At 40.2% G+C, this 12888-nt stretch overlaps 2 protein-coding genes across 2 annotated transcripts in view; both read left to right on the top strand.

The window, feature by feature from the left end:
• The window catches only part of TMEM33 (transmembrane protein 33), a 185775-nt gene that overhangs the window by 8275 nt on the left and 164612 nt on the right, over window positions 1–12888 (top strand). The gene's annotated exons all lie outside the window — the stretch shown is intronic.
• LIMCH1 (LIM and calponin homology domains 1) overlaps window positions 1–12888 on the top strand; it is a 181275-nt gene that overhangs the window by 118240 nt on the left and 50147 nt on the right. The window contains exons 8-11 of the mRNA XM_049834791.1: window positions 3205–3454; window positions 4125–4397; window positions 9843–10133; window positions 11418–11672. Coding sequence (XP_049690748.1) covers window positions 3205–3454; window positions 4125–4397; window positions 9843–10133; window positions 11418–11672 — 1069 coding nt within the window. The remainder of the gene's footprint in view (window positions 1–3204; window positions 3455–4124; window positions 4398–9842; window positions 10134–11417; window positions 11673–12888) is intronic.

The raw sequence follows: 12888 nt of genomic DNA, 5'->3' as shown, positions 1-12888 counted from the left end.
CATGCACTTAGGTTACCTGTCGTGAGCAGGATTCTGGTTCAGAATAAAAGGAAGCTTGATTGAGGCTCCCACTGCGCGGTTACATTCCCGATGAATGGATGAATCAGTCAAACTTCATCATCAGATGAAGTTATGTTCCACACATGAATCAATTCTCCTTAGTAATGTTATTTATTTAATACAAAAAGGAAGGGCAGAAAGACTTTTTGGTAGGAACCAGATGTTCATACTGCTTTTGGCAGTGTGAAAGAAACTGGTGCTAATCATAACCGGACACATGCGAGATTTCCTGAGGTGATGGGGAACTCCTTAAAACTGAAGAGCTGGCAGGGAGAGCTGGTATCACAGCTGAGTTATGAAAGGGCTGTGGGGAAAGCAGGGCTAAGATCTGCTCTGCTGTTCTAAGTGGCCTGTGGTGCTGGGGCTGTTTCCCAGAAAGAGCCTCATGCCCCCTCAGACACTGAACAGAGCACAGTCTCCACATTACAAAACATTTTTCTGCCTTCCCAAATGAGACAAAAGTGTGGTGTTGGCAAATAGAACACCTCACATGTCGTAATCAAGAAGTGTTGCTCCATCCTGAATGCTCGAGGAGTGTCCAGTGTCCCTGCCTACTTGGAGCTGGTGGGCAGCCAGTTATATATATCCTGTAGCTGCTTCCTATCAACTTCTGCTGTATTAGCAGGTATTAGTAAGGTTTTGTGGTTGGTTGTTTGCCACAGCTAAGACATACTATCTTGTCACATTCTTGTGTCCATAACAAACACAAAATAAGATGCAAGCATACAGAGCTTTTTCTTAAACATTAATCTTTAATGATATCCAGACCCAGAGTGCATGCAGATGCTGTGTGCACACGTATGACTTGTCCAGCCAGCCCTTTCTAATATGTCCCATTTTCCCTGCTTGCTGCTGCCATAACTTCACAGCTGTCTCCTCCAAGAGTTGCAGGTGAGGTGTAGCTTGGCTGACCTCTCTTCTGTCGAACCTCTTCCTGTGGCCCCAGCCGGCCAGTGTTTCACTCAGCTGCATGTAGTTTTTGATAGAAATAGTGTATATGCAAAGCTGGATGGAGGGAAAGGTTCTGCTTGCATTACTTCTCTCTATTCAGATAGGACCTTTACAAACCCAATAATATGATTGCAAAATAAAACTATGATTCCTTCCACTCCTAGGAAAAAAAAAATTAATGAATGGACATCATCTAAGTGATCCTAAGGTGATGATTAGTTTAGGTGGAAGCAGTAAGTAATATTACCTTTACAAATGCCACCTGTGATTAGCCCCACTGTTTAGGAACTGCTCTGGTGTCCTGTGCAGACCCTGTCCCTTGGCAAAAGCAAACACAACCAATGGTTGAGCAGAACAGTTTGTTTAAGACACAGTAGAATGGCAGACTGACCTGCCTGTGGAGTTCCTAATGTACTCAGGAATGAATAAGTCCTCTGCTTGGCTGGCAGTTGTGCATGGATACTTGTACGAAGGATCTGTGTGTGTCTGTGATGTATTACTGCTTGTTACAGGTTGTGGAAACTGGCTGCTGCTGCTTCTACTTGGAAACGCAGAACAACAAAGTTAAGGCTATAAATGTAGAGCACAGCTGCATCTTCCATTCGGTGCTTTGGCTTCAAGAGCTGGGGTGGTTTTTTTTTTCTTCAAATTTGAGCTGAAAATAATTTCACGAGTAAAATATGAATAATTAAAGAAGCTGTTTGTCTTTGAAGTACTCAACTGGGGGATGCTGGTAGGCACATCACTAATGAGGGAGAGGAATCTGTTCTATTTCCTCTGCTACTGTGGTTCTCTTTTCCAGCATTTCTGTCTGCCAGTTCAAGACTGGTTTTCGTGTGATAAAAAAATAAACACCAGAACAAAGTCAAGAGTAAACAGAATAGCAAATAACAGTAAGGGATCTTTTCATTTTCTTTTAGCTCCTCTGTGGCCCTGCTCAGTCTAATGATACTATAGCTCTTCAAACTTCAGCTATCCTCAGACACCCATGATTCTGTGGTTGTGTCTCCGCTTTTTGTTTGGACATACTTACGTTACCAGTCATGGTGCTAGTTATCCTGTGCTCTTAACCAAAATTGTTCAAGCAAAAGATTTGTGGCAAAAAGCGCAGTATGATTTTTTTTGTCTAACTAGCTCATTTCCATTGTGTCTTGTCTTTTCTTACTGTTCCCTTTCACTCTTCTTCGGCTCTCTCCAAGCAAACATTGAATAACTTAATCTGTTGCAAAAGCTCTTTGCAAATAACATTCCTAGCATATTTAGACCTCTTTTCCTTCCCCCACTTTGAATTATACACAAGCTACTTGTGATTTTTATGACTTCATTGTTTTCAGTTGTTCCTTAGGTAGCTCAATGAATTAGCTAGTAATTTACTAGTATGGTGAATTAGCAAGAGGACACAACCTGGGTGGCTTCCCCTTACCCCAAAAAGGGGAACAGCTATTGCATATGCAAGTGTTGCAAGGGGCCAAGGGCCAGACACATCCAATGCCTCAAAGCTTGGAGAAGATTTGAATGCTGGTGGGAGAAATGGCTGAATATGCTCCATTTCACTCATCAAACCAGGGCCTGTGGTGATGTTACACTGCTGGGAGAGAACTATTTACATAGCTGCTTTGTGAATTACTTAAAAAGGCTTGTGATGGTGCAGGGAATCTAGTGAATGTCTATGAAGTGGCTTCCAAAATGGCTATGAGGGCAGTTCCACTGCAAATGCTCTTTAAGGTATTTGTCCTACCATTTGGGAGTTTTGTTTTCAAGTTGGAAAAGTCTTGCATAAGTTTCTGTGTTTTAAATGGGTTGTAAATATCAGGAAGCTTAGTCCAAAATAAAACAACTAGAAGTCATTTGGGCTTTAGTCAGGTAAGCTTCTGTAGCTGTCCTGTGTGATTGACAAGTCTGGTTTAATCTGACCCTGAGTTTTTTGATGTGACGCGTAGCTGAAGATGAGTTTTTCAGGAGTAGAAAACAAGGGTTGATGGAAAAAGATGCATACTGCCTGTGTAGATATTATGGCTACTACCTTCAGTGACTGATTTTAAAATATAAATACAGGTAAAAGTGGCCTCATTTTTTGGTGCTTGCATGCTAAATGTAATTTTTTAGTGGTATCTTCTCTGATTCATAATTTAAAAAAATAACTGGATGAAAGTGAAAAGAAAAGGGATTTTTTTTTTCCTCCTTCCTCACTAGGGAGAGGAAGTGACTCGGAAACTGACCTGCCACACAGAAAGATGCCAGATGTGAAAAAAGATGATATGTTGGCCAGGCGGACCTCACACGGTGAACCCAAATCAGCTGTGCCTTTTAACCAGTACCTCCCAAACAAGAGTAATCAGACTTTCTATGTACCTGCTCCACTTCGGAAAAAGAAAGCTGAGCGAGAAGAGTACCGAAAGAGCTGGAGCACGGCAACTTCACCGCTAGGAGACAGACCTTTCAGGTAAGACCAGCCTGTCCAACTTCTCCCTTCCTCAGTGATGATGTTTTAACATTTGCCTAATTTTCATTCTTTTCATAATGTGTATGAAGCTGTAATAAATTTCTTGCTGAGATGGTACAGATAAATTCTTTGTAACAACTGGCAAAGGTGGTAGAAAAGCAGTGAGTGGAAAATCGTTGTCTTGATGTCAGTATTTACCATACAGTGCAACGTATAGCTTGTGTTTGACAAGATGCTGGTTAATATAAATACCGTGGACGTTGACTCAAACCCAAGGCTGGACAAAAATGTTCTGGATGATCTGTTTCAGCTCTCAGGACAGTTACTCACTGACAAATGATACTTATAAGTGACGTTTGATGTATTCAGTCAAAATAGGTAGTATTTTTGCTGCGTTTTTTTTAAATGAATTTATTCATATGTTGTATTCTATACACCAGTACAGTTTATATAGCTGTGATTTTGTGTTTCTGCATACTGGTTTTGTCAACTGATATTTCACTTTTGATTTGGCCTAAGAAGCAACTTCCATTAAAGAGCATAATTATCTTTCCAGATCATGCATCAGAATATCCTTTGACATCTTGATATCAACAAAATGTGCTTATAATAAATAAGTGTGTATGTTTCAGTCACAGCATACATTAAACTACCTTGTATAATTCAATAGCAAAGCCCACCCTGAAACCATAGAAGAAGAACAGAATGAAGCATCAGGACTGTGTGAAAAGGAGAAAGTGGGCTCCATGGCTCCTGAGGCCACCTCCCTTAAAAATCAAGTAGGTTTGAATCAAAATGAAGGAAACTCCATAGACGAGTCTCCTTCACGTAGTGCAAAAGAAACATCAGCACCCAAGGGGAAAGATGCAGAAGAGATCAGAAAGTTAAGAAGACTCGAACAAGCTGGCATTAAGGTCATGTCAGCAGCCCAGCGCTATGGCAGGTTAGCCCAACAGTGTGGGAAATTGTGCACGCTTCACATTTTTAGGATTGGCTGAAGTGTGGGTTTCCTCGATCTGCTGTGATTTCACTTCTAACAAAAATCCAGTCTGCTAAGCACTCACCATTGCTAATGAAGATCTTGGTCTGAAAAGGCTTGTGATATGGCAACTGTGGATTGCAGAGTTGTATGATGCTAACTGCATTTGTGTTGAGAAATTGTATCGTCTTACAGTGTAATGTAAACAGACTCCAAGAAAACTACTACACAGACTGCTTGTCACCTTCCACCTAATGCTTTCTTGCATTTAATAAAAAAATACCTATAAATGTACATTAAAAATGCCTTGTTTAGGCAAAAGTTTCAGAAACGTACTTGTTGCCGATGGGATGGTTTAGTTTACTGAACCACACGTCTTAGGTGGTTAATATTTTTAGCTGTGTTAATAAATGATGCATTTATTTTTAATGGCAGGAACTATAAAAGTAGTGCTTGTTAACACATGTACCAGTTAAAGCATGGAGGCATAGTTCAGCAATCATAATTTGACTGAGTTTGGCATGGAGTATCAGTAGTTATTCACTTATTACCTGTGTTATTTATTTTTGGATGTTGTTCAATTTGGTTATTTCCTGTTCTTTAACTCGAGAGCTGAATGATGGCTAGGCTCTCTGCCCACGCCTTTCCATCATCTGATACTGGATCCTCATGAAAAATCTCTTTTTCTCATGGGGATGGCCTGCAAAGCAGAGTTGTAACCAACATATCAGAAGACTAGGATCTTAGAAATGATCAAAATGGTTTAGCTAAAGGGTAAGTGTCCAAATGTCCTCCTGTCCAAAACATTTTATTTAGGATTGTGGGGTGAAATCCTGACAGTGAGTAGTTCAGCAGATGCTGATCTACAGTCTGGGCTTTGAAATATAGTAGTAAAAAGTATAGCGCTTATGTCATACAGCTTGTTTATAGATACAGTGGAGCTTGTCTGAGGCCATATACAGGTGTGCTGTATGCAGATAAAACAGTCACAGTATATACGCTGTCGTACGTCCTCTTCTCAAGTTTGCTTCACTGGTGTCAAGCTGTAATGAACCAGTGTTCATTTGTGGTTGTGGGTTACGATTTTAACAAAGCCAGATACTAATGAGGAGGAACTATCTGTCATAAATTAGTCCTTTGGGCTCAATTAGTGTGCTAGTTGATCTGGAATCCATAAACCGGTAGGATACTAGTATGATCCTGTTCTGAGTTCAGGGTTGTAGTATTAATGATAATAATGTAGTAATATGTAGTAAAATATAGTAATAGCTTGTGTTTAGCAGTGCAGTGCACAACAAATAGTGCTGCTTGCATTTGCATTTGGAGGATGCTCTGTATATTGAGAGTCTCTTTTCCATCCCTGTGCTTGATCTGCTGGCTTGATCTCCACAGAAGAAGCACATGTGATCAAATGTGTGGTTCTTTGGCAGGAAATCGGTTCTCTTTCCTTGGACAATCTGTTGTCCTGACAGGGCTGAAGGAAAAGGGAGGAAAAATAACAAGCCATTTTCCTTCCTTTCTCTCACTAGAAGCAGCTCGTGGAACTTGGCAGCTGGAGGAAGGAGGAGCTGCTGGTTTTATGCCCCAGCTGAGGGTCAAAGAGCAGAGCTTTGTAGCCCAAGCTTCACCATAGTGAAGTAGGAGACTGCTCCTGGGGATTGTAGGAAGACACAGCAGAAAAGGCACTGGGGTCAGAGGTCTGTAAGGAAAATTATTTGTATATGTAAGTGGAAAAATAGTGGGTGAGGAAAAGGGAAGAATTTAGTAGAGACACTTCAGGATACAGGGGAGCATTTAATTGTCTTTCTTAGTGTCTCATTATCATTCCCTGATCTTTGAACCTCTATACTTTCTCTTCTTCTTGGCATCAAATTCAAATTTCCATGCACTAGTGACACTGAGCAATTCTCAACCCCTCTTGTTTCTGTGTTCTGACTTCCTTTTTTCTTTCACCCCTCTTATTCCCTCATCTTTCAGTGATGCCAGCCTCTCTTTTTTTCACCTGAGGTTATCAGTTGTCTTCCAGTTCCTCTGAGTTGTTTACAGGCTGTTTCCTCTCAACATACTGACCTCTGGAGGACACCCACTGTGACTTTGAGTTCTACAAGGCATCTAATTGTTCCTAAAGCTGAAACTCTGTAGGGGACCATTCTGGGTCTGGCACTGGAAGGATTTGAACTTGTATGCAAATGTATTTTTTGCTTGGAATCTAAGTACTTACCTTCATTGCAGTATCATGTTCTAGGAAAGGGCTCCATTGAACTAGGTGCTGTACAAATGCATGCCAAAAAGCATTCCCCCTTCCTGAAGGAGTATATTGTCTCTTTATAGCATGTTGTTTTATTGATGCGTGATCCTCTTTGCTTGCTTATTGTCTGCATCTGTCTCTTATTTACACTATTGTATCTGAAAGGTACGGATCAGATTCATGGAGACTCCTTAAAAAGAGGAGAATTAAGTGTGTTGTAATAGATGATGAAGAGGAGAATGTAAGAGAGAAGTGTGAGCAAACATTTTTGGCACATTTGTTGCAAAAGGGACATGGGCTCTTATCTTGACGGTGCATAAGCATGCAAAACAATCTTGTTGTTCTGAAATGCGATGTAAGGATCCACAAGCCTGTACAAGACCATGCTTCAGGGAGAGCAAACGCCCGCAGTCTGACACTTTGGAAGCACCTGCTGTGCCAGCATAGATGTGGGTGTTGTTTCTGCAAGGGCTGGGGCTGGGGTGTGCAAGAGCAATTTGCAAATCTGAAGGGAATTCTGGTCCATTGCAATCTTCAAATCTACAGTCTTCGCTATCTCTATGGTAAACTGGCCTTAAAAAGCACTTTTGAGACGATCACAAACTGATTCAGGAGACCCCAAAATGTCACAGTTAACTTAATCTCTGATTCCATTAAAAACAAAATGTGAATGAATGGAAAACATTCTTAACCTAGAAACTGATTGCTGAAGTCTAGTTACATACTAAAAGGTGTAAGTTTTTCAACTATTCATTACAATGACTCATAGTTGCTCTTTTGAATGTTATAACTGTATTTCTTTGTTGCCAAAAACACCCTTCTCAGAAATGCTATGTTTGATGGTCTCAAGCTTCAATAGCATTGGTGGACATGAGACTGAAAAATCCAGCAGTTTTTACTGAATAATCACTTGGTTATACATAGCTTTTAAAAACTAAAAGCATAAAACAATACCCCCAACCTAATCAGCTGAATAAATACTCATCTTACTGATTTTCATTTAAGAAGTAAATATAAACAAGATTTAGTGGAGTATTATGTGATTTTTTTACATGCCCTTTATGTCCAGGGTTCTGAAAATTATTTCCAAAGTATTAGATTTCAGAAAAGGGTAATGGTACCAGTAGTAAAGTCTGATTAAAAAAAATGAAGTTAATCATATGTACCCTGGCTTATTTGGGAGAGCAAGTCCTGGTGTATATGACTTTTAGATAACTGTTTTCCTTTGTGCCTAAAACATTAGGCACACTGTATCTACTTTAGATCAGTATATTTTCTCTGAAGTTTTCATATTCTTGTACTGGAGGGGAGGGAAGATGTCTTGAGAAACCATGAATGGAAAATCAGACTCTTTACCTGGTGGTCATCTTGTACTTACTGTATTGCAGGTTTAAAAAGCAAATTGGATTTTGGCCAATTATGTTTGTGTATTGACAACCTGTGACTTAGAATTGAGTGATGTAATATACCTGTTCAGCAGTGAAACTTGAACCTGAAGATGACCTTGTAGGGCTGTTGATTTTGTTATATACAAGAATCAACATACTTAATTAACTTCTTACCATACTCTTTTACAGAAGAAAGAGCAGTAGAAGACTCTTGTAGAGTACAGTTCTAAGTGGAAGCTAAGGGATTGGACTACCTTTGCCGAGGGAGGTTGTATGCAAAGCATGCAGCAGCTCAGAGCCATCTGTTCCTGCTGTTTCGGAAGCTGCTGTGAACAGAGACACTCATGAGGGAGAGGGACATCAGTTCTCTTTGGAGCGCCTTTGGCCAGTGTTGTCTTGTTGCCTTAAATGAAATCTTGATACTTCAGAGAGATCTAAGGAAAAAGTTGCCTTTAGCTAATGTGAGAGCATGCTCTCCACATCGCTAATGGGGGGTCCTGTGCAGTGCAGCGTAACAGGGTGAAGGCAGGTAGTTTCATAGTGCTCCTCTGTCCTCCGAGCCTGAGCCAGGCTGACCTGTCAGGGATGGTTTATGGCTTCCCCATAACTTTCTCCAGCAACTTTGTTGAGCAGTACTTTGAAAGGGCAGCTGGGGCCATAAAATAAGTGGCTTGCAGGGCTTTAAAATGTTTTAAAAAACAGCTAATTATAACACTGTTGTTTTTTAAAATAGTAGAGAAACTCAAAGCAACCCCTGAGCCGTTTAGATTTGCTTTCTTAATGTCAGTCTGTTTAATCCTTTGTGATACCTTCTTTTTCCCTGTGTATAGCAGGGTGTGCTATGTGAAAGAGGAAATGCAAGATATGTGCAGCCTACAAAAGCACTGCATGGAACAGTCTACTAGTTGATATCCAGCTTCCTAAAATACCAATAAATACGATTTGATTTTCAAACGGGAGAGTCTCATAGCTCTTGTCATCTGTCTTTTCAGTTTGCTTAAGAGTATTGATTGTTACAAGTTAAAATAAGCTCAGTCTTTCTGGGCACCAGCTGTCAAGGGTCTTTATTGTCATAACCTTCAGTAACAACAAGGCTGTGTTGGTATCAGTTGTGTTTCTGACCAAGGCAGATAGCAGTGTGTTCCAGCATGCCAGCGTGTTCCAGCATGCCAGTGTCATTGGCATACTGATACTATCATTGTAGCTACTGTATGTCAGCATTGGCATGGAGGGCTTATTCTGGAGGAAAGGGAAGGTTAGTTAGGGAAAGTATCAAGCGTGGATGTGTGTGAGAAGAAAAGCGGTTAAGAGTATTAGGGCAAGCAGCCTCGGTGATTACTCGGGTCTCTTAGAAAAATAGAGCCATTAAGAAAAAAAAGTGCCAAATATCTGATATTTCAGGATTCAGCAATGTTGGCCAGGGATCAGGTATTTGCATCAAATCTCTTTCTTTGAAGTGTTGAAGAAGCTTAATACAGCCATTCACAGTACTACATTCAGTGCATCTAGTATGTTAAACTAGTTCTTACTGGTTCTTCTAGCCATAGCTAAAGTAAGTAAAGATCCAGCATGCTGATTTTCTGTGTGAAGTCCTTGCGGATTTGTTACTTGTATATGATAAGTTTTATTTATAGCAAGGCTTTGCCCAATCTAACAGTGGCCTGGAGCATATCTGATTAAGTGTGCTTGTTTTATGACCTGGAGATGAGTGCTGCCACTGCTCTCTCCTCCCCTGGTGCATCAAGAGCTTTATTTAATTTTGCTCTGTGTCAGTAAAAAGCCAACATGTGAAGACAACAGAAGCACCCCAGACATCATCCTTCGCAAGGACAACCCCTTCATGACATATTATCAAGGGAAGGATTCTGGTTCAGAAGATGAAGCAGCCAGCAGAGTTCCTGATTTAGAAAAGGATGACTTTGCCACCCGGAGAGCCAGAATGAATCAACCTAAACAAATAGTTCCATTTAACTTCTTTTTAATTGGACCCTATACAAGTAAAGATAAAGGTAAACTGGAAGACGTTAAAAAGCCATTGCAGATGGAAAAGCAGGAACATGCAAGGTGTGCATTCATGGTCTTTTTCTTTCTATTATAATGTTTAATTTCACATGGCTTATTGCTGAGTAGGACTAAAGCTGTCTTGGCTACAAAAAACTTACAGGATAAAGTAAATGCAAATGCTTTATCATAAAGTGGAAAATAAAAAAAAAGATATGTAGATTACTAACTGTAATTTTTTGTTAGACTATCAGGACCAGGAGCTTAAATTGGCTGTGAGTGTAAATAACATAAAGACAGACACTTTTGCTACCTAAGTTCATGAGACTGCTCATGAGCATTAGTAGTGGAGAATAAACTTGGAAGATATGTTTTGCATCTCAGCTCTTTTGCTGAGTGTTTTCAATGCGCATTTTTTGGTGCATTTGTTTCATCTAATGTACTTTTAATACCCTGCATAAAACATGGACTCGGAAGTCTGTAGTTAAGGCATTGAATATATATGCCTACTGTAGTACGCTGAATTGTGTTGTACATAGTCTTAATGTTTCTTATACAGCATTGTTTTTGGAAATGGAGCATGGGTTACAAGGTTTCAGCCTGGAAAATCTCTTCTTTCTTCAGTTCAGTGATACAGACCTTTAAGAAGTTGCTGAACACAAGTATCTGCTAGGCACAGATCTTCTTCAGGAAACAAGTGTATTTGTTTTATTTGTGCAATGAGAAGTGATCCTAGATAAAACCACTATATACACATTACAGTGGACCTTGACTGTAATAACTGATACAATCAGAAAACTTCTCTTAATATTTAGTAGTTCTTTTCAGTAATGCAAAATATGCCTTTCAGCTGCTGGTAATTTGATTATATTAACATTTTCTAATGACTAGTTTGGCAGGGCATCTGAAGAGCACATAACCAAATTTTAATATTCTAATGCTATTGACATGACTGTAAGATCAAAGAAATTCTGTGGTATGTTTGCAAGCAAAACTTGAATTCACTTTGCTAATAATATGAAAATTAGATATTCGTAACTATTTAAGAGAAAGCTTATTGCAGAAATGCTTAATACAGAAATAACTTAAAAGATTTTTCTTGCTTGAGTTAGGAATAGACGTCATGCAAAGAAGTGGTCTCAATAGTGCATGAGCAGGGTAGCGTAGACGAGAGCTTTCAACTTCAGATTATTCATTCCATGTTTACTTCCTAAAATTAATACAAAACTAATCTTATAAATTCAGTTTTATCTTCTTGTACTCTGAACCTCTTCTATATTGACATTGATTTATAATTGCTCCCTTGAAATATCTTTTCTTGCTGAACTGGAATGTGCATTAAATTAGAAGAAGACGGGTGCACATGGCATCAGCAAGGCAAATAGTGACAAGCAAAGAGAACCCACTTCTGCAAACTGAGAAGACTGAGTCAGAGGAGGAACAGCAGGTGAAAGGGCCTGATAATGAGAGAGATGATTTCGCGAAACGGAAATCTCAAAGCACCCTTCCTCAGCTACGAGAAGATGTGACTTTTGTGAATGCCTCTATAACAAAAGCAGATCTGGAGACGTGGAAAAGATTGAAACTGTCAGGGGAGCCCAGGTATGGTTTCTGCCTGTGGACAGGATTGGCACCCTGGGACACATGTTTAGTTTGTCACAATCTGCTGTGTGTGCTTGTGGTTTTAAACTTGAAGAATGTCTTGATGACAACCAGTCCTTACCTATTTCAGTTTTCAGGAGGAGTCCAAAATCTGTGCAGGAATGTTATCTATCATGAAATGAAAATGTGTCCATCATTTAGAGCACCACAGTAATTTCACAGTCACTTCCCTGGTGGACACTTTTAGTATCATATCAGAAAGGTCCCTCTTGTCTTGTGGCTCAATCTGCATTGAAGCTGCTTCAAGTTGAACAGCACAAAGGTCCAAGTGGTACCACTAACTCAGCAGTGCTACGCTGCTGCTAACCAAGCTATCTTCAGGACTTGGGGCATTATACCTTCAGGGTATTACCTGAGGATCAGCATTTGTTTGCATTAATGTGGCTTTACTGCTTTTGAGACCCAAGCTAATGTATCTACATGGCATTGTACTTCCATGCTGAGTAAATACACCAGCACTGTTTGTCACTGCAGCAGGGGTTTCAGAAGCCTCCTTGTATGGTGTAGAAGTGCTCCTTTTGTAAATTAAACCTCCACAAAGGGAGCTAGTATAAATCAGTTACTCTAAGGTATTTCGCTATGGAGATGAGCATGCAGGTGACTTGTGACTCCAGTAGGAAAGGAGAACAACTCCTAGCCTTCCTGTTTAGGTGTGTGCCGTTTTCCAGTTAAAGATGGCCGTCTGTTCAGGCATTCTTCTATCAATGTGGTTACTGTATGTAATTTTAGCTCTAATACAAACTATCAAACTCAGCCATTCTCTCATCTCAAAGGTGTTAGTAGTCTCTCCATTACTTTTGAGGTGATTTACTAAAACCAAGATTCAGTCTCCTTGGCCTAGGATAAGTGAATTTTCCTTGCTGGTGCTCTCATGCCCATGGCAAGGTGGGTGTACTGGTGCCATGCAGTCTCACATAGCGCGTGGCCCGGCTCTACGTGAGCAAGTAAGGGAACTGTGGCTTTGTTAGGGTGAAGAGCTTTGTTAGGGTGAAGAACTTTGTTAGGGTGAGTGTGGAATGGGCCGTATGCTACATTCCTTCCCCGAAGGAAGAGCTTCCATGGATGTGCTCCCAGAGTTTCCCCAACAGGTCTGCAGTATCTTCAGATTTTATCTGTCATTTGGGCCTCAGTAGGCCACAGCTGTTTGTACCTGGGT

Source organism: Accipiter gentilis, chromosome 3, assembly GCF_929443795.1.
Source record: "Accipiter gentilis chromosome 3, bAccGen1.1, whole genome shotgun sequence".
NCBI classification, from domain to species: domain Eukaryota; kingdom Metazoa; phylum Chordata; class Aves; order Accipitriformes; family Accipitridae; genus Astur; species Astur gentilis.
The sequence above is the reverse complement of the archived record's forward strand: the minus strand, read 5'-3'. Positions and strand labels throughout refer to the sequence as shown.